This window comes from Miniopterus schreibersii (assembly GCF_964146895.1).
Source record: "Miniopterus schreibersii genome assembly, chromosome: 8".
Classification (NCBI taxonomy): Eukaryota; Metazoa; Chordata; class Mammalia; order Chiroptera; family Miniopteridae; genus Miniopterus; species Miniopterus schreibersii.
The window spans coordinates 64,757,183-64,778,929 of NC_138109.1; the positions used below are offsets into that span (position 1 = coordinate 64,757,183).

Sequence of the window (21,747 nt, forward strand, 5' to 3'; positions counted from 1 at the left end):
TATAATACTTTCATTCTTGTATAATCTGAAACAAATCCTTTCCTTTTAAAAGTCAAACAGACCACGTTATACACACAGTTGACTATTTACAAAGCACCCAATTAAATCCTACTTAATTCTCACTCTAAAAATTCCATCTAACTGGTGTGTAAAGTACTGATCACATTAAATGCACAATGTTCACGGGCCCTGACAGTCCTATCTAACCTAGAAAATATTACCTTCCTTAGAAAAGAAAGTCTTAGAAGTTTGAAGAAATGAGACCAGAAATCACAGTACAAGACAGATAAATCTACTTTAATATTCACATGTAAAAGTTACACATCACAAGAAATTGGACAGTAGTTTACCGGTAACTAACATAGCTATCGTGAAAATCATTTTTATAAAAAAATAATCTAGATGCGGTCATCAGAATTTTTGGTCTACTTAAGTTAATGTTTGAAGATCGACTTTTATCCCTGCTTGAAGGATTTGCCATTATGCCTTTTTATTTTTTTTCTTTCACTGTTGCCTATTAATATTCTTTGGAGGAAGGAAAGCAGAAAGTGTTCATTTCCAAGAGGTTGTCCTTTGGTAGCAAGCAGAGAACATTTTTCACTTCTAAGATTTAAATAATCTGTACAAATATGAAACTTTAGTGACATGAAGCTTTAGTGTAAAATGAAGAATGATAAGCGTTTTTCTCACTTTGATAAAACAGATTCCATAAACTCTTTAAGGAGCCAAGCATTTCCCCATTCCATATGCAAAACCATTCAGAATCCATGTTGACCTCAATCAAAAACAAATAACAAACATTGACTCTGTATATATTATACTATCAAGCCCTGTACTTAAAAAGCTGATAAAGTATCTTTCCAACGTGTATGCTTCAAATACAATGATTTCAATCTAGGTTAAAGAAAAGACATTTGAATGGACTCAGGACAAGTTTATTTTGTGATTAAACATTTCATGCAGTCATGCAGGACCACTAGCTATAACTGTTACTTCCGATTCTGCACGGTACTTCGCAAAACAAAAACAAATTAAAGGCAAGCCAAACAGAAAGGACATTCAAGATATCAAGAGCTCTGCAACTGAGCTGAAAAATAATTTTCCAAAAGAAATATTCCCATAGATTTAAAAAAGACACACATAATATTTACAAAAAATATTTAATTAAAAATATCTTATAATTACAGTGGTCTATTAAAGCATATACTTTCTCACACTTATAGAACATCTCTATATATACATGGTATGAAATGTCACTCAGTTATCTATACAGTATGTAACATTCTTGCAGGGAAAAGAAAGTTCCCTGCCCCGTTTTAATCATCTATTTTAAACAATAGATGTAAAAAAAACAAAAAATATCTACAATGCTCTGGTATATTAGTAAAGCTTCAAAACAAAAATTGAGCTCCTTGGTCACAAGTAGGCTTCTAAAGTCGTATTTACTCTTGACTTTCTATTTTTCAGTTCTGTTACACTTAAGCTCAAAAGTTTAACTGCACCTCAAAAAACACAGAAATGTACAATTCACAGCGGTTATAAATGAAGAGACAAAAGAGAATACGGATGGAGAATGTTTATGAACGTGCAAAAAAAAAAAAAAAAAGATGCAAGTTTTCTTTTTCTTTCCTTCCCCTCTCTTGGAATGCGGGCGCGAGCGTCCCCGGATCTGCGGCTGCTTCCTCCCGTCCTCGGAGCCTTTTTCTCTAACTCCCGCTCCCCCCTCGGGCCTCCTGGCTCGGGCTCAGGCGGCCGCACACCTGTGGAAGAGGAATGAATAGAGGGGGTGTGGGAACCTTCCCGCTGCAGACTGCCTGGCGCCACCGACCAAACTCAAGACATGCTTGATCAACAACCCAAAACAAACCGCCGGGCCAGACAGCCCCGCAGCCCGCGGCCGGCCGCGCGCCGACCAGCCAGCTGCGGGCTCCCCGGGAGCCCGCGAGGGGACCCGCTCCCCCCGGTGCCGCCGCGTCGCCCTCGGTGGGGGTCAGGACGCGCGGAGGGGAAACGCAGTTTCCACGCCCTCAGCGGGGAAGAGGGCAGTCAGAGCCTGTGGGTCACCGGGGGGAGGCCCGGGGGTGGTGGGGACAAGAGCTGGCCCGTCGCTATGCAGCGCGAAGCCCCAGTCACTACAGCGAAGTGCCGGTTCAGCAGCTCGCTGGCCCGCAGGCAGGGCGGGGGTTGGGGAGTTTGCCCTCAGAAATGCTGGGGGCAAAGAACACTGCGGTGCCTGGCCCGGGCCGCCCCGGAGGACAGGCGTCTCTGGCGACCGGCCGCCTGAGAAGGGAAAGGCGCGCTCACCTGGGCAGCGCGGCTCAGCGGCACAGAATGCTGTCGCCCTGCTTGTTCACCGCGCCGGCCTGGAACAGCAACGAACACCAGGGAAGGTTAGCAGCGCACGCACCGCACGAGTCACTGTCCCGGATTCGTCCTGGGAAGCCAGGCTGGCGCGCGGATGCTCCCACCCCGGCCTGCAGCCCTGGGGACCCCCCCCCCCGGGGAAACAGGCTGGACTTGACAGCCCGGGATGCGCCCAACCCCAGTCCCGCCCCGCGCGTTCACCCGGACCCGCGCTCGCGGCGCCCAGCCAGCCGCTGGCGGCCCCAGACGCCCAGGAGAAGGGGGGTTGAGGGGTGCGGTCATTTTCGGCCGCCCTGGCCCCGAGGAAGGGGAGCTCCCGCGGCCCGCCACCCAGTCCCCGCCCTCCTGGACCCCGGCGGGCGCCGGGCCTCTCACCGGGTCGGTGTTGAGCGCCGTGAGCGGAGTCCGCGGCGGCGCGGCCGGACAGGTCCCGGCCGGGTGGTGCGGTGGCGCCGGCGGCGGCGGCTGCCTCAGCAGAGCCGGATGCGTCTCCAGCGCCAGCTGCAGGTCCAGGATGTAGTCGATAACGTGCTGCAGGATCTCCACTTTGCTGACTTTCTTGTTGGGCGGGATGGTGGGCACCAGCCTTCGCAGGCGGCTGTAGCAGTCGTTCATATCGCACTGCAGGCACAGCGCCGGCTCGTCGGCCGCCGCCTCGGCCGCCTTGCAGCGCGCGGCCGCCGCCGCCGCCGCCGCGGCCGCCGAGCCGCCCAGGCTGTGGCCGTGCTCGGCCAGGCAGCGCAGCGCCAGCTCCCCGCCGCCGCAGCCCGACGGCGCCTTGCGGCCCGAGGGGCGCACCGGGCTCACCGCCTTCATTGCGCGCGCCCTGCGCCCTGCGCGAGCGGACCCGCTAGGGCGAGCGAGGGAGGCAAGCGAGCGCCGAGCCCCCGCCCGCGGCCGGCTCCACTCCCCTTGCCTTCGCGACCCGCGCGCTCCGTACGCGCTCCGGGCACCGCAAAGCCCTCAGTGATCCCGTGCCCAACAATTGACTGGAGGGTCGCTCCGGGTTTTGCGAGGGGATCTCTGCTCAGTGGGCGACACTCGGCCGGGACCAAAAGGCAATAAATACCAAAAGCACCGGAAGGAAAGCAGCCCACCAGGGTCCCTAGTCACTCCCCTCGGAGCTCCGACTATAGCCGGGTCGCCGCCGCCGCTGCCGCCGCCTCGCTCCCCCGCGCCGGAGGTTTCCCCGCGCCCGGCACTGACTCACAGCCACACCTCCTCCCCGCTCCGGGCCGGCCCGACGCGCAGCTGCATTTATAGGCGCTCCTCGGGGGCGGGGCCAGCGCGCAGGTCGGTCGGCGCGCAGGTCGGGTCCCCGCGCGAGTCGAGTGGAGCCGGGCTGGGCCGGCGGAGGGAGCCCGGAGGGCGGAGGCTCCGGGCAATGCTGGGGGGCGGGGAGCCGGGCAACCCGAGCGCAGGGTGGGCGGGGGGTCGGGAGTGGCCAGCCAATCAGGCGGACGGTGCCACCTCGGGGAAGGACGCTCGGGCCAATGGGAAGGGCACTCCGTTCCGTCGACGCCGTAGGTCTGGGCTCTGAGAAAAGAGCTGGGTGGGAGCCGCGCCAGGCTGGTGTGTGCCCCGGGAGGGGAGAGAGAGGAGAAGTTCCTGCGAAGAACTGCGGGAATGTGCGGCTGGAATTCATTCTCCCCCGGCTCGGGCTGCCGGGGAGCGCGAGCCCTGCTCGCGGACATCCTGCCACCCGAACGGCGCGGCGCCCGGGGACCCTCCTCCCGCCACCCTTCGTCACTCCATACCTGGGATTCCAGTGCCTTAAGAAAGACGCTGTTCCAGAAGGCACGTTCCTTCTGTATTTCCCCCCTCTCCGTTTCGTTATTTGCCTTTTCACAATTGCCGAAACCATAATGATGGAGTGGAATGTGTAGCCTTTCCGTTTTCTTTTTAGAAAAGATTTAAAGCTTGGGGGGCGGGGAGGGGAAGGGAGGAATGCCGAATGCAGATTTCTGGTGAAAGGAAATACAAATAAAAACGTCGTAGGGTTTTTCTTTTGCCCATCTAGATGCAAAAGTGGGCTCGAGAGCATTAAATTAGAGCATGTAAATATGAAAAATGCATGGGCACGGAGTATTTAAAATTCTACCATGACACATAATATTAATACGTTTTATGTAAAATTCATACCTGTAACTTAATGTAGGCCATTAATCCACCACTTCACGTATGTCAGCATATCCCGCTTTAAACAGGATGCCGAGAATATCTATAGAGTCTCCCCCTTTTGTAACAAAGCGTTCAAATTCACACTTCCAGTCCCTGGAGTCTTGCTTGGGCCCCACCCTGCAGAAAAGCCTGCTAATTAAGGACTGTTCTGTTAGATTTCTAATAAAAATGCTGTCCTTCAAGGGTTCAAAACAAAATTGCACAATGAACTTTGATAGGGCCTTGCGTGAACTCTTCAAGAAAAAATTGAGCCCCTGGAATGAGAAATTAGCACAGAAGCTCCCAGTCAGTGGGGACATGAATTTTGAGTGCGTTCACCCTGCAAACCTCCCATCTTTAGAGAAGCTAAGAGATGAATTAACTCAAGAGTTATCTTCATCCCCGTGCATGACATGGATTGGCACCTTCATTTTTATAGATAATGGAATGAGCCGTGGACCTTCTCTCTTCCTGTCCACCCTCTGTAAGGAAACCCTCTCTCCTTTCCCAGAACTGACCTACCTGCAGCAGCCAGGTGTTTTGTTTCACCACGTGGGCACTTTATGACGATCGCACTACTGTTTCCCCCAGAGCACATTCCTTTTTCCTGATGAAATGAGGAGTAATTATTTAGTGCTGGTTTCACAGGTATATGCAGCAACTCTCCTCTCCCCTAGTCCTTATACATTCTGCCTCTAATAGTTGTTTGGAAACAAGTGGCACTCTCTTTAACTTACATGCAAACATAGATGGTCTACATGCACACTTATGAAGAGAAGCAGAATTATAAAACCCAAAACAAAGGCTTTTTTTTCCCTAAATACAGGCAAAGTTTTATATATTCTTAGTATAAATACACAAAGAGAAGATGCTGTCATTTTAGACAGAAAGTTGGTTGAGGGAGCGCTAGTGAGGGTAAGCTATTCTCTTGGAGCAAGTCATATCTGCACAGATGATAATAAATGGATATATGTACAGACATTGATTTTTCTCTTTCCTAGAGTTTAAAAGCTGCTTCAAAATTTAAAACCTAAGACTTTTCTCTGTTTGGAAAAATTTAACTGTGCTAATAAGCCTAGGGAACACATTTCAAAACCTTACCTATCCTAACTTGATTAAAATTAAAATTTAAGTTTAAAATAGTTGACACAAAGGGACAGTCCTATTCATCTTTTTGGACTTTGCTAAATCTCAGAGGGCTATGCCCTGGGTGTGGCAAGTGCCAGATGCCTCCGTTTCAGGTTTTGTTGGAGTTGTTCTATCTGACTGGCTTAAAGTCAGAAAGGCTGAGTTACTTTTCGGGTAAGTTCAAAGGAATGTACCCTGGCCACACGAACAAGAACACCCAGGAAAAATGTGATCCCCAAGTCCTGTCAGCAGACTAGGCGAAACCAGTTATTGTATTACTCTTTCTGAAGGTTGGAAGACACGGAGACATTAAAAATTAAAGTGCTACATAGAATATTATACAGTGGAAATAAATAAGATCCTGTGCTTTTTGGTCCCTGAAACTGGAGATTATGAGGGGCTATGCAATGTATACTCTTGATTCTTAGGCACAGTTGTTTACATGACGTCAAAAGCTGAAGTCACAAAAGACTCTTGGCACTGATAGTTAAAAACAGTTACCTCAACAATTACCAGCTTTTGGAAAAACTGTACAAGCTACATTATTTCTACCATGCGAAGAAGGAAATTTCGTTTCCCACGAGTCTTCCTTTTACATCAAAATGCTTCACTCACACTTGTAAAAATAAGCTGGGCTAGCCAAAAGCCCTTTGCCACGAAAGTGCTAGAGACTAGCAGAATGTTCCTCTATGGGAAGCTGGGATGAAATATTCATAGAATTGCTAGGAAGCCCTGGTGACCAGAGTCATGTGTACGCCCCTCCTCCAGACAAAGAGGTCTGCAGCCCTTTCTGGGGATGCATTCTAGAGGCTAATCAGGCCCTTGCTGAACTGTAACACCCAGGCTCTCAGAATTCACAATCGCCCTGTGTTTACATGAAGTAAGGGTATCTGAGCATATTGTGCTATTCAGCGCAAATGCCTTTTTAGGACTTGGTACTCCTTTCTCCGTGGCCGGCGGTGAAGCAGTGGGTGGGCTCAGACACAGATAAACACGAGCGTTCCCATGCCTCGGTCCCTCTCTGGGTGTAAGTGGCTACTGAGAGAGGCACAGGCATTCCTTGCCGGCAGAAGAAGCCACTATGTACTCTGTAGCAGGAATGTCCCTTGCTCCAAAAGAGTAAATTGGGCGATGTGGCAGTTCCAGCTCAAGGCTGCTTTATCTGGCACCAGGCGCTACAAACTTACTTGCGCTGCCCTTTGATTGCTGATGCCAGCCCTGGGAGCAGCGATAACCCCTTGGTTAGCCCCGACTTGGAAAAGGCTTATAAGAAGGGGACGCGTTATATATCGAACGTAGCTGACTGATGTGTCCAGCAAAAATGCCTACGTCAGGAGTTTTAAAAGGTAGTCTGTTGAAATAAGAAATAGGTGATTTTTTAAAAAGCCGTCCTCAGACAGATTATGGACATAAAATTGAAAGAAAGGGGCGTCATTTGTTTTTATCTTGGGCGATGTAAAAGGCATAGGCGAAAAAGGGAGCCTGGGCTCTAATTTTGGCTCCTAGTTTTCTATCGTTAAGCTGGATTTTTAAATTCCTGTGCATTTCATATATATGAAAGAAAGATAAAAATTGTATCTGCTTTAAAAGGTGTTCCCATACATATATAAGAACTTGTATGAATTTTTTAGGACAGTGTCTGGCACATAATAAGTGTATAAACAATGCTAAAATTTATTATTGTTATCTCAAGTCTGTGGCTTGTTTTTTTATTCACTTAACAATCTTTTGAGAACAGAAGTTTTTGACTTTGTTTAATTTATCAATTTGATCTTGTATACATTATGTTTTTGGTATTGTATCTATCTAAAGAATCTTTGCATAACCCTAGGTAACAAAGGTGTTCTCGTATGTTTTCATCTAGAAGTTGTACTATTTGGGGGACAGGGTTGGTTTCATGGGCATGTACCTTATGGAGTGACACAGGGTCCAGTGCTTAGAAGGGCCCGTTCTTGGTTTAATGCTCTGCTGTTACCATCTTCACATTCTCAGTAATTTTTGAACACGGGTGCTTGCATTTTCACTTTGTACTGGGCCTGAAAATTATGTAGCCAATGCTGGTTCTCGGTGTTATGTTTTGTTCTATGACCCATTTTGAGGTTATTTTTGCATATAATTCAACATTTGGATTGAGGTTAGTATTTTTGAATATGTATATCCAATTGCTCCATCACCCTTTGTAGAAAAAACTATCCTTTTTTCATTGGATTGCCTTTGCACCTTTGTCAAAAATTGTTTATGTATATGTATGAGCCTATTTCTGGCCTGTGAGTTCTGTTCCATTGATCTACTTGTCTGTTTTTATGCCATGACCATACTGTCTTGGTTATTGTGCCTTTATAATAAATCTTGAAATCAGGTAGTGTTGATTGACTCCGGTTCTTCTTTTTCAGAGTTGTTTTGGTTAGTCTGCATATGTTGCATTTCATATGAGTGTTAGAGTCAGTTTGTGAATTTCTTCAAAATAGAACTTGTGGGCAAAGGGAGTCAAATACATGGTGACAGAAGCAGACTAGACTTTGAGTGGTGAGCACACAATGCAATGTGCAGATGATGTATTACAGAATTATACACTTGAAACTTATAATGTTATTAACTGATATCACCCCAATAAATTTAATTTAAAAAAGAACTTGTATCCAAAATATATAAAAACATATACCTAGAGTATACAAAGAACACTCAAAACTTAGCAGTGAGAAAACAAACAACCCAAATAAAAAGTGGACAAAGGACCAGACAGTGCACTAAATAAGATTTACAAATGACAAATGAGCACATGAAAAGGTGTTCAACATCACTAATCATTTGGGACATGCTTCAAAACTACATGAGAGATCACTGCATACCTGACAGAACTGCTAAAATTAAAAAGACTGCTCACACAAAGTTGGTGAAGATGTGGAACAACTGAAGCTCTCTCCACTGCTGGTGGGAATGTAAATTGAGGAAAACAGTTTGGCAGTTTCTTAAAAAGTTAAACATACACATACCGTATGGCCTATTCATTCTACTGCTAGACATCTATCCAACAGAAATAAAATCATATATCCAAGGGCCACAAAGAGGCATTAGGAAATAAAGGGGCATGAGAATGAGGGATGTTTATTATCTTGATCGAGGTAATAGTTTCATGGGCATATAATATGTCAACTCTTGTCAGGTTGTACAATATATATATTGTATATACAGCATGTGGCTTATTATATGCCAACTATAAAGTTGTTAAGACGATTAATTTTTATCATTAACTACTGGATCTCACAAGAGGTCCTTCCCTGAATCTACCAGAGTTTTTCTATTAACCTTCATAAATAGGCATTTTATAGTCTCTTTTTACTTTTTTATTTTATTTTTCATTTACAATTGACATTCAACATTATTTTATATTAGTTTCAGATGTACAGCATAGTGGTTAGACAATTCAATAATTTACAAAAGTGATCCCCCCAATAATTCCAGTACCCACCTGGCACCATACATATTTTTACAATATTATTGTTTATATTCCCTATGCTGCACTTTACATCCCCATGACTATTTTGTAACTACCAATCTGTACTTAATTCCTTCACCTTTTTCACCCAGTCCCCCAAATCCCCTCCCGTTTGGTAACCTTCAGTTGTTCTCTGTATCTATGAGTCTGTTTCTGTTTTGTTTGTTTATTTTGTTCTTTAGATTCCACATATATATTGTATTTGTCTCTCTCTGCCAAAAAGACCGAATTCTTGATTTAACTCATCATTAGCCTTTAGTAGAGAAATCCAAGACAAGAATCAATATTTATTTATTTACTTATTTATTTAAATGTTATCTTAATAGATACGGATATGTATCTGTCTGCTGCACTCTTTCTTTGAGTAGGTAATACCACAAGTGAAGTCATTGCTAAGAACTGTTCAACTCATAGCATAAACTGTTGCTAGATTTACACTGAAGGGAGTTTTAGTTATATTTCCCTTTCTTTTAAAGTGAATACAATATAATCCCCAAATATAGAAAAAGTATAATCAAATGTATTTTAACTACTTTGGAGCCAGATGCTTAAATAAACAGTAAATTGTTTCACATCTTGGAATGTAATACTGTATGAATCCATCACAGTAAATCTGCCTTTACTAAGAGAAAACACTTTCCCATTTTCTTGATATCTAGGTCATGGTTCCTAAGAACAGATACAATGTTCAAGAAACAGTTGCATTTTTTCCCCTGAAGAGCAATTTTTGAGATGTTTTTGTAGATCTCACACTGTTATCATTGGTTGTTGGATGGCTCGCAATGTCAGCGAACTGTGTACCTACAGGGAGAAATGACTGCGGAAAGTAAATGAACAGCATGAAAACTCACTTAGATGTGAAATAATGAAACTAGCACATTTTCTATTGGCAAAACATGTACAACAAAATGTTTAATAAATTAGACTGAGTTAACTTTTTACTTTATCAAGGTTAATAATTGTATATGAAAATAGTCCAGTTTAAATAAAACCATCTTTTGGGAGGGATTACAGGTAGAACTATTTTCCCTTGGATAGAATTAAATGATTTTTATAATCTTTAAAGGCTACAAGCATTAATGAAATATTTTTCTTAACATATAGCTGACAGAATAATCTAAAAATTTGATAAAGCATTAATTAGATAATACTTGTTCTGATGGAACTGTACTTGCTGTTTTAAAAACACCTTGTTCATTAAGTCAATGTTAATGTATGATTCTCTTGGTTTGTGTTATGTTCTAAAAATGAGTAAAACACATATTATCAGGAAAAATAAGATCATTACTGTGACAACATTATAGAAAAGCTATATATATTGTCTTTGAGGCTTCTGGGCATAAGATTGGAGCTATAAGATATCAAAGTAACTTGTTGAAAATGCTTTAACATTGGTCATCAACCCATTGTTCTGCCTTTAGCAGGAATCTACAACCTGTGATACATAAAATGATTTTGTCCTTTAGCAGATTAGTAAATGGTCATGTTTGGCACCTTCCAACATTGTCTATCAACAGTCTTCCCAGAACTGTCAACTCTAATCATTGGTGAACACGGTTGGAAGAATGGTAATGCCTTTTTTTATCCAACTTCTAGAAAAAGCATCCTCTTGTACACCTATTATATGACAAGACTGTATTCAAGAAAAATAAGTCCCTTACCTTCATGGAGCTTGCTGCTTAGAAAATGCTTTAAATAAAAATAAAAAAATTAATTGATGAAATACAATGTGTTCTGTGTAACAGTGCAAGCATGTATGGGGCACAGTGGGGGCAAAAAAATCAAAGCCTGAGTCAAAGGAAACTTCAAAGAGGAAGAGTTATCGGAGCTGGATCTTGCAAGATGACTTCATTCGTGACAGAAAGCTTTCCCGGTGGCGGGAACAGCATGTGCAGAAGCCTGGAGGGGTGAGACTGCAAGGGTCTCCCGTGTTCTCTCTGCTTCACCTTGCACTTCCTTCTATTCAACTAGTACTTTTCTTTCTCATCTCATGATAGTTGTCCCATCTAAATCACTTCTCACTCTCCTTTTTTCCAATCCACAGCCACCAACTTTTTCAAAAAATATTGTCGAACGTAATGCAACACAGCTTCCTCATCGAGGAAGCGATCTATCATTAATTCTCTGACTCTGTTTAAAAGGAACGTTATTGGTTTTCTATTTTATAATAAAAGTATATGTGTATATTGCAAAAAGAAATTCAGAAAATACAGAAAAAACATAAAGATGAAAATAAAGGTCGTGTACAAACACATACCTAGAAATAATGACTGTTAACATTTTATTGTGTGTATTTCCTCACGAATATAGATATTATTTCTTGAACTTTCATGTGCGATGCATACTTCTTGGAAATCTAATTTTTCACGTCACATGGCATGTACATATTTCTATATCCAGAGTCGCTTGTCGTTGTCATAATTTTTGTGGTTACATAGTATTCTATTATGTGGATGTGCCATAACTTATTTAACAAACTCTTAATTATAAATATTTTTATCGTTTTCAATTTCTAATGTGTACTTTCACCACACCTGATGCTCTTATTCCATCTCAGTATCACATGGCAGTTTGCATTTGCTGGCATGCTGCTGTGCAGTTCTCTTCAAGCTATGTCATGATTGTGTGTCCTAGATCTTCAACAAAGTCAAAAGCATCTTAGAGGGAAGGCCTTCCTTATCTTTTGTTTCTTTTTATAGATCAGTAAGAGAAGGATTCATATAGCAAGTGCTGCTCAGCTGGGTTGGCACAATCGGCGAGGATGACAGTCTAATGAGCTATTCAGAACTGACCTGCAGATTTTGCACATATTCAGAGTGGCTGGCCTGTTCAAATGAGAAGACGGGTTTGGAGGTAGTGGGGATATCCCCTGGGTCAGCTGATATCCCAGGAATGTTCTAGTCTACTTAGCAAAGTACGTTAGGAAAGCTGCTAAAACTGTAAATTATGAATTTGCTGGAGAATTTGCAAGTGAGGGAAGTGGTGGGAAGGAGAGATCATGGGGGTGGTCTGCGTGAGCAACGCGGGAGCTATTATGTACCCGATGAGACGGGTCATGTCAGTGCTTCTACTGATCCTTTGGTTCTCTCTCTACTCGGGGTTCACCTCTAAGCTGAACCTCCCATTTCTTTTTACAACTTTTTATTTTCTTTCTCAATCATCTCCTATAACCACAATTTAAATACAGTCACATGTGATTATGACAATAAAGCTTATGTCCCCTCCGCACACCAACTAATCTTTATATTCACCCACATTGACCCAAATCTTTTTATTCCCCTAGGTCAAACCAGTTTTCCTTGGAAGTAGGGAATGACCACCAATAACAAAAGTAAACTACCTGTCTGACTGATAGAAATGTAAACAAGGAATAAGTTAGTAGAAAAGGCAATCTTTATCAAATTTCTTTGTGGAGATTCAGGTGCTCATTTATTTTGCTGAACAGCCAAACGCTAGGTAAGTTAAGTAGGTACAAGGAAGGGTCTCATTCAACAATATCAATTTCGAAATGACTATTATAATAATGCCACCAATATAACATTTATTTTGTCAAAATTTGTCTTAGAATAAAAATGTTCTTAGTGTAAAAATGATTCATTTTTTCAATTGGAATATGATTAATGTTTTAATGTGTTGCTGATGAGAAAGCAGTTTTATAATCCAGGTGTGCAGAAATCCATTATTTAATGTCTGAAAGGACATGAAATAGCATTAGCATAGCACTCTTCACCCTGCCTTAGCATGTTTGCTGAGCCATCAGGTGCCTGTAGCATCTTTATATCTGTCCTGCTGAACTGAACAAGAGTGGTTATCATTTTATTAAAATGGGGGTTCAAAGATCTTTACCGCAGATGTTATAAGGGGGCCCCTTTCTTCCTTCTGACTTGGGTAGCCTACAATAACTGTTACCTGGCGCTGGCTGCTGTGGCTGAGTTGGCTGGGCACTGTCCCCTGCACTGAAAGGTTGCCGGCTTGGTCAGGGCACGTGCCGGGCTGTGGGCTCGACCCCCGGTAGGGGGCGCGCAGGAGGCAGCAGATTGATGTTTTGCTCTCACAGCTATGTTTTTCTCTCTCTCCCTCTTCCTTCTGTCTTTTGAAACTTAGAATTATTTCAAGAAATGGAAGTGAGTAGTGGCCACAGTCCTACCTCAGCTGTTGTCACTGAATTTTCAGACAATTCCAGAGTGTAGGGGTGAGTGAACCGGAGGAACGAGTCCAGCAGCAGCTCCAAAGACCGTTTCTCAGCAGCCCATCGACGTGCTCGTGGGAAGGTGCGGGGCAGAGAAGGGAAACTGTCTGCAGGTCTTCCTGTTCTCATTTCCTAGTCATGAATAAAAACCACAGTCTAGGTATGGCTTCTCCTCTTAGCCATTTAATTTTTATAATTCTACCAGTGATTGTAATACATGCCGAGTAAAAACTATTTTATTGCCAACAGAAGAATTTGGGCTACTAATTGGGAAGTAGCTGGATACTAACAGAACAAATAAATATCTGTGAACAAACTTTTCAGAGATAATGAGGAAAAAATGTGAGAGGAAAGGGCAGGAATTCAGGTCTGACATTTAGGAGTGTTAGTACAAGGAGGAAAAAATATTAGAGATGGAACTTTGAACCAATGAGCTCTCACAACAGTTTAGTCAGGATAATTCTAGAATATGATATAAATATTTATTAGCTAAACACATAGAATTTCCCCTATCTTCTCATATTTAAAGCAGAATATAATGATCTGGGTGGGAGATTGGACTGGAAATTATCTAGGTCCCTTCCAAATGTAAATTTCTATATCATGGCGTTCTTACATCACTCTGCAGGCTATTCCCTCTTGATCTGCAATCTTCAATTAGCTTTGCAATTATAGTTTTGGTAAAATGCTTCACTGGCCTTCACTTCTAAATGCCTAATAACATTTTACGACAAGCAGCAAAGAGATTAACAGGCACCTTGGTGATGAAGGTACTTGGCCTATGTCAATAATACTAATATTTCATCTTGCAAGAAATTCAGCACTTATTTTAAAGCATCTCATTTGCTTTGTGCACACCTTGTACATTACCATCCAACACAAGAATCTCATCTATAACTTGGAAGAAATTTATATTCATGTAGTGGCTGTGTTTTTGAAATATAAAGTATGGCTCTATTACTAATTCTGATTTCCATAAGTCATCCAAGAAAACTAGTCTCAATATGCTATAGTCTTATTGCACAGACGGATTCTGGTTATCGCCCACCTTTTTACGGACATTTTTTCTGGGAAGTAGAGTCTATCTAGTTCTAAAAAGGATTTGCAACAGCTCGCCTCATATTCAACAGTGCATTGTCAAACTCAGTCGTCTGATTAAAGTGGGGAAATGAATAGCCAGTTCCCCTATAACTATGGTACGTGGAGTTCACAATTTAGGGAAGTGCTTGCATATACTTGGTCATCTCTTCAAATACCTAAGATACTTAAACCTGGAGGAGGCTTGAATCCATTGTACTATCATTCATTCATTATTTACCAATTAGACTAGGTGCTTCTATTTCCTCTGCAGATTTAAACCCCTATAAGTATACTCTGCAAATATGGGTTAAATACTTTAAGGATGTAGCAAGATAAATCTCTCTTTCACCATCTTAAAAATCACTTCCAAAAGTGATGACATTGATAAAATTGTAGGGATTGGAAATAGGCTAACTCTGGTTCCCAAATGTCAGTGTGCAAAACTGTGCCTTTGCTTAAAATGCAGTTATTCTGCTTCAGGTGATTCATATGCAGTGATTCAAAGGACACATTTTGAAAAATACTGGTCAAGTCAACAGTAAGTATAATAATAAATTTAAAAAGCAAACTGTGCATATGGAATTTCATCAAGCCTATAGGTAAAAGTAGGTAATTCAAGACAGAATTTTTTGAGACTTACTTGTACAGAAATTTCAGGAGCTAACACACTAGGAATGGGAATGACTTGAGGAGGGAACAAAGTGGAGATAGATGTTGATGATGATGATGATGCGACAGCATAGAGTAGCTGCCACTTACTGAGCTGTGACTAAGCACTAGGCACTATGAGATGGCTTCACATTTAGATACACATCCATCATTTAATTTTCACAATCCTGAGAGGCATCATCTCAAAACGAAGGACTGAGTGAAACTAGCAGTTGCAATTGACAGAGTAAATGTAGGTGAAGAACTGTAAGAGAGCAAAAGAAGTCAGTGAGAGGTAAAGAGATTAATAATCTCTGTCCATATCTCTGCTTCTAAGTAGACACATATACTCACTTTCAGAAGTCTAATCGCAAATCACTAAATACTGGCATTCATGGAGACACTACATTTTCAAGCTTAGAATCAAGCCAGGGAGGTTTAGGGGGGGAAATTGTCAACAAATGAGCAAGAAAAACCAAGACGAGCTGGCCAAACTGGTTCCCCGAATACAGACTCTTAGGAGTGAAAGGAGGAGTAGCATTCAGCCAGCCAAGTTTCATTTTGGAGGGTAACTCCCAATGCAGGGTAACCACCGTGGCAGCATTGGCCTTAACGTGCATCGCGGCCGGCCCAGGGGAGGGCGGAGCCCGTTATCTGACAATGAAAACTCTTCACAGAGCCGGGTGAGAACAACATGAGCTCACTCCCTAAAAGATCTCAAAGCTCAACAAAATTATAAGCCATGAAAAGCATATTGTTAGCTCTTGCACTTTATTTTAAAACTGAAGTTACACAAAATATCCTTTTACGAAGCTGAACTAGGTAGCTTCTGTAATTAGGTTATCTGAAGATAAAGTCGAAGAGCACATGTTTCAGTTATGCAAGATGAATAAATTCTAGAGATCCACAGATAGAGTACAGTGTTGAGCCTTTAGTTAACAACACTGTATTGAATACTTAAAAATTTGCTAAGAAGGCAGATCTTATGTTAAGTGATCTTATCACAAGTAATAATAATAAATAAAAAGGACAGGAGGAAACGGAGGTGATGAATATATTTATGGCATAGATCATGGTGATGGTTTCAAGGACATATACTTACTACCAAACTCATAAAGTTGTATACACTAAATATATGCAGAAAACAAAAATCAGCTGATCTGGGGAAAGTGTGACTTACAATCTGCAAGATATTCTGAAAAACTCTTGGATCCTAGCTCCGGAGAAGTGATGAGATCTGCAACCTAATCTGGCCTCAGCTAACCCACAGGCTGGGTGAGTCTAATGCAATCCTTGCCTTTTCGGCTTCCCTGTCAGTGCAGTGAGCGGCTAGAACTGAGTGGGCTTTTAGGTTCTGCTCAACTCCAACTTCCCAACTTTTAATTAATTCATTAATTTGTTCATTTGTGGTCTTGTTTTCAAAAATCTGTTAGGGTGCAAGCCATCATGATTTACCTTCTCCAAGAATAAAATCAGTTCCCTCAAGCTAGTTTTTAAACAGTGGTCAATGGGGTAGTGACAGGCATGGAGGGTGAGCCTCTGACTCCTGGGTTGACACCGTTCTCTAGGCAGGAGGCTCTGACCAGACTGATTCACCAGAGGTGGTAAGAAGTAATTGTATATATTTTGAATCTATGGCCTGTGAGATTTGCCTGTGTAATGAATGTGGGTTGTTAAGGAAAAGAGGAGTAAAAAAATTTAGTAGTTTTTGACCTTAACAACTGGAAGGGTGGAGTTGACACTTACTGAGAATCTGTGTGAGGAATGGGGTTGGGGGAAGATCAGTTTAATTCTTCCCATATTAAATTGAGATTTAATTTAAACATCCAAATTGTGATGTTGAGTAGGTAATTTGATATCTAAACCTAGAGTTCAGGGGAGAGGTCTGAGCTGGAGATATAAATATAAATTTGGGAGTGTTATCTCCACATTAGTGGTTTGTAAAACCACAAACTGGATAATGTCTTCTAGGGAGAGAGTGTAAAGAGGTCCAAGGATCAAGTTGTATAGCACTTCAATATTCAGAGGTTGGGAGATGAGAAGGAAGTGTGAGGAGAGTGGCCAGTGAAAAAGGGAGGTCAGGGGAGGAAATCATTTCAAAGAGCAGGGAGAGCCTTAATGGGGTCAAACGCTGTTAATATGGTGCAGGCTGGAAGAAACCTCACGTACAATGAAAAACCCATTAGAATTGGGAGCTACCTTGCCAAACTCATCTTCCTGTTTATCCTTTGTACCTTGGGACAGAAAACATAGAAAAGAAGAAAGACTTTTTAATTTCATGTATTCAGAATACAGATAGGAACATATCAATTTGGGTAAAAAAAATAATTATTACCTGCCTCTAAATTCAGTCTGCTAGGGCACCATGTAATAATTTCTTCCAAAGAAATTTTGCTTTTCTGTGTTTTTCTGGAGCTGATGCAGTTATCCAAAGAGCCTGCTTTCCAACTGGAAGAATGCATTGTAGAAGGGTGGTGGTGTTTTTTCCCCCAAAAAAACCTCTAAGTGAAAAAAAAGCTTTCTTTTTCTTACTCATCATTTGAATGTATTCCTGGATTTCTTGTAAATAGGCTACATGAAATGAACAAATGAGCTCTAATAAGGTGTCCGTGATTAAGAGGAACATTCGAGGCTCTGTTTCGCAGAGATCTGTGGCATGCCGGTGGCTCTCTGAGCACTCTCCTCAGCCAGCATACTTTGACACTGGTATCTGTCATTCAGAATACCTCTTATCTACTGCTCTCTTTTCAGTTCTGACAACCCCAGGTCAGGTGGTCCGTGAGGTCACCTGTATCTTTTTACACTTCCTCAACTGTGGGCAGGAAACAGCTCTGACAGCCACCCAAGCATTCTGGTCATGAGTCTGCTCTCCTCATATGCCCAGTTGCTTTGCAGGAGTCAAACAAAGTTTCCCCACTTAGGTCATTCCCACTTGTCCCTCCTCTGTTTGATCCTGTTTGCCTGTGGATTTCAGAATCATACTTGTAAGGATGATATTTTCTCACATTCTCAGAGAGAATGCTCTTCTTGGGGGCCTCTTCCTGGGGGGAAGAGGCCCCTTTACTGGCCTGCGGGCTTGCAGGAAAGTGAATCGCTTGACAGCTTTACTATTAAATTTAGATTCTCTACATAAATTATGCAACTAGTGTTCCTATTTATCTGATATTTGAAGTCAATGGATGTTTAAGAATTTTGGTTCTCTAGCAAGCAAAGTAGAGACAGACTCATAGATAGAGAGCACGCAGACAGCTCTGGGGTGGGGGTGGGGGAGTGGGGCTTTTTGGGGGGTGGGGTGGAGGGATTGAGCAAAAAACAGGAAAAAAAGAGAGAGAACTATGGACATGGACAACAGGGTGGTAACTGCAGGGGTGGAGAGGGGTTGGTACAGGTGGAAGAGGGCAGAAGGGATAAAAGGTTATAGAAAAATAAAATTAAAAATAAATAAATTTTTTTTAAAGGTTTTAACAAGCAAGTGCTGTAAAAAAAAAAACAAAACAAAACAGAATTTTGGTTCTCAATTATGCAGACTGTATTTGTGTAGGTGCAAACAAACCATGGGAGTAGCCCAATAAAACATGTTTCCTGCTCTGCTGAGCTGTATACTGTTTACTGACATTACCTAGAAACATCTGCTTATCATAACACAACTTAGAATTTCATTTTGTTTCCACAGTCTCATTAAATGTCACGTAATGACAATATATTGAATGTTTCCTTTACTCCTTATTTATGACATTGAGCATTAATTTATAACAGCGCTTTTCAACCTTTTTCATCTCATGGCACACATAAACTAATTACTAAAATTCTGCATCACACCAAAAAAATATATGTTTTGCCAATCTGACAAAATATAGGTATAATTTTGATTGATTTACAAAAAATAATAGTAATTGCTCCAAAGCGACTTTTTAGAAAAATCAGGTGCTTATGCTTATATATAATGATTTCTGGTACCAAGAATTAACCAATCAGATGTAACCTTATCATGTTACATGACCAATAAGATGTAACTCTATTATATGACCTGTATATTTATGGTTCAAAACAGGGCATTCACACCCTACAGCTATTGTGTTGGCTGTTGTCATTTTTTAATTTGACAATCTAAGGCAGCAATTTTCAACTGGTGTGCCACAAGAATTTTTAAAACATGCAATACCTGTTTAGTCAGTGGCACTGACCTCTTTTCCCTTAGATTGTAAAATAAAAAAATGACAACAGCCAACACAACAATAGGTGACTGATGTGAATGAATCAAAATTGTACCTATTTTTTTGGTCAGATCTTCAAAAATATAATATATTTTTTGGAGTGCCACAGAATTTTAGTAATTAGTTTATGTGTGCACTGAGATGAAAAAGGTTGAAAATTGCTGGTCTAAGATAAAAGAGGTCAGTGCCCCTGACTAAATAGTCAGATATTGCATGCTTTAAAAATTCTCGTGGCACCCTGGTTGAAAATCACTGACTTATAACAATAAAAGCAAAATGTATTTTTAAATCTTTACTTCCTAAATTTTCAACAACAAACATGAATTACTGGTGAGAGAGAGACGGGGAAAGAAAGAGAAACCTACCACCAAAGAATTTCTACTGCAAATGTTTTTAGTTTTTGCTGTTTTTGGTGTTGTTGCTGTTGTTGTTTAGTGTTATTATTAAAAGAGTATAGACCACTTCCCAGTGTCTTTTCTAACTTAAGGGATCCTGAGAATTTCAGTTCTATGTGAAGACAATAAGCATAAAATCCAAAATTCATGTGAATTTTCCCTAGACTACAAATACAAATATAAAATTCAGCCAGTCTGGCAGGCAAAGTGCGGTGCAGAAGGGTGTTCATATAGGAGCCCATCAATACTCTGCATTTTGGGGATGCCCAAGACACAGTGGGTTGTAGTAATACATCATGGGTCCATCTTTGAGTGAATTTGGTTTTTCTGTAGGTGACACATGTGCTCTAAACATAATTCTTATCACACTCCAGTTTTTTATAAAATAAAGTTTTAATTTGGAATAGTTATAGGTCTACAGAAAAGCTGCAAAAAATAGAACAGAGTTCCTGTGTACTAGTTACTCAGTTTCTCTAGATGTTAATCTTGCATAACTATGGTACATTTGTGATGATTAATTACGTAACTTTATTATATTACTATTAGCTACAGACGTCTTTTGGATTTCACCAGTTTCCCTACTACTGTTCATTTTCTTTTCCAGGATCCAACCCAGTATACTATATTGCATCTAGAACACCAACTTTTGAGAAAAATTAAGACCGGAGTTAGAGCTACAAAGACCTCAGACCTAAGGGATAGCAACTGAGATTTAGCGCCAGGAAGAGGAATGGAAGTGGCACAGATGGAAGCCTTGGAAAAACCTTCACTTCAAAGATGTAGCCATCATTTTGTTTTACTTGAAGCAACTTGTATTTCTGATGCTACTGTCAGGTCATGTGATATTTTCCTTTATTATCGGAATTCCACAAGGCTTCTCTTTTTGTATTTTTCCTTTTTTGTATTTTTTATTGAATTTATTGGGGTGACTTGGTTAATAAAATTATATAGGTTTCAGGTGTACAGTTCTATAATACCTCATCTGCATATTGTATTGCGTGTTCGCCACCCCAAGTCAAGTCTCCTTCCGTCACCATGTATCCCCCCTTTACCCTCTTCTACCTCCCCCCACCCCTTTCCCTCTGGTAATCACCATGCTATTGTCTGTGTCTATGAGTTCGTCGTTGTTTTTTCTTAATCCCTTCACCTTGTTCACCTAGCCCCACAACCCCCCTCCCCTCTGACAGCTAACAAAGGTTCTTGTTAAGTCAAAAATATTGAAAGCCTGTTAACTATGATATACTCCTGAACTAAAGTGAAGGACAGTGTTTCAGAGATTTAGCAGTATCACTTAAATGAAAATGTGTACATAATATTCTCAGATATTGTTATTGTCACTCATAGATAGTCCCATATGTATCCCATCTTCTTCCAGTATAGCCCTTACCCCTGACCTGTAGCTGCAGTAAGTATCACAATGTTTCTTTAATTCATTCACTCATCCAAAACAGGTAAGGATCACTTTGTGCTAAGCACTGGGCTGAGTCACGTGGACCCAACAGCCTTTTGGTTGAACCCAGACGAGATAACTCTATAGGGGATAGGGGCTAATGGAGGGAGAAGCATAAAAGACATGAATGAGGCAGAGGAAACTCCTGGGAAAGACATGAGAGCATGAGGTTACATGTGTTCTTTCCAGTGCTCATGCTCGGCCTGGGAGACATGACACGAACTGGAACTGGATGTGTGGGTGGGGGCTCAGAATGACAAAGGCCTTGGATACCAGCCCAGGGGTATAAATTCCTCATGAAGAGGATGGGACACCAGTGATCAGATTTTGCTTTGGAAAGATCAGTGTAAAGAATAGATTGCTGGAGGAAAGAATTTGAGGCAGAGAAACCAGAGGGAGTTGGGGGGAACTGTAGTTTTCTCAAGAAACCAAAAAGACCTCTTTCCTCTTTTTTACTTGACCAACAACTAAATCATCATTTTAAGAGCAAGTTGAAATGCTTCTTCCTCTGAAAAGCCTTTGTTTTCTACTCAGACATACCTAACCACTCCCATAGTTCTTTGTTCATAACTCAATTAAATTATTTATCATGAAGTGTTGTAAGGGCTGTTTTCCGTGTCTGT

The 21,747-nt window shown here is 41.7% G+C and overlaps 1 protein-coding gene across 1 annotated transcript; it reads right to left on the minus strand.

The window, feature by feature from the left end:
- Positions 1-276: 276 nt before the first annotated feature.
- Positions 277-3,270, minus strand: ID4 (inhibitor of DNA binding 4). The gene is made up of 3 exons (XM_081145973.1): positions 2,740-3,270; positions 2,305-2,363; positions 277-1,760 (listed from the first exon to the last, which is right to left on the minus strand). The coding sequence occupies exons 1-2, from the start codon at positions 3,178-3,180 to the stop codon at positions 2,319-2,321; spliced, it is 486 nt and encodes a 161-aa protein (XP_081002099.1). The 5' UTR covers positions 3,181-3,270; the 3' UTR covers positions 277-1,760; positions 2,305-2,318.
- Positions 3,271-21,747: the final 18,477 nt, after the last annotated feature.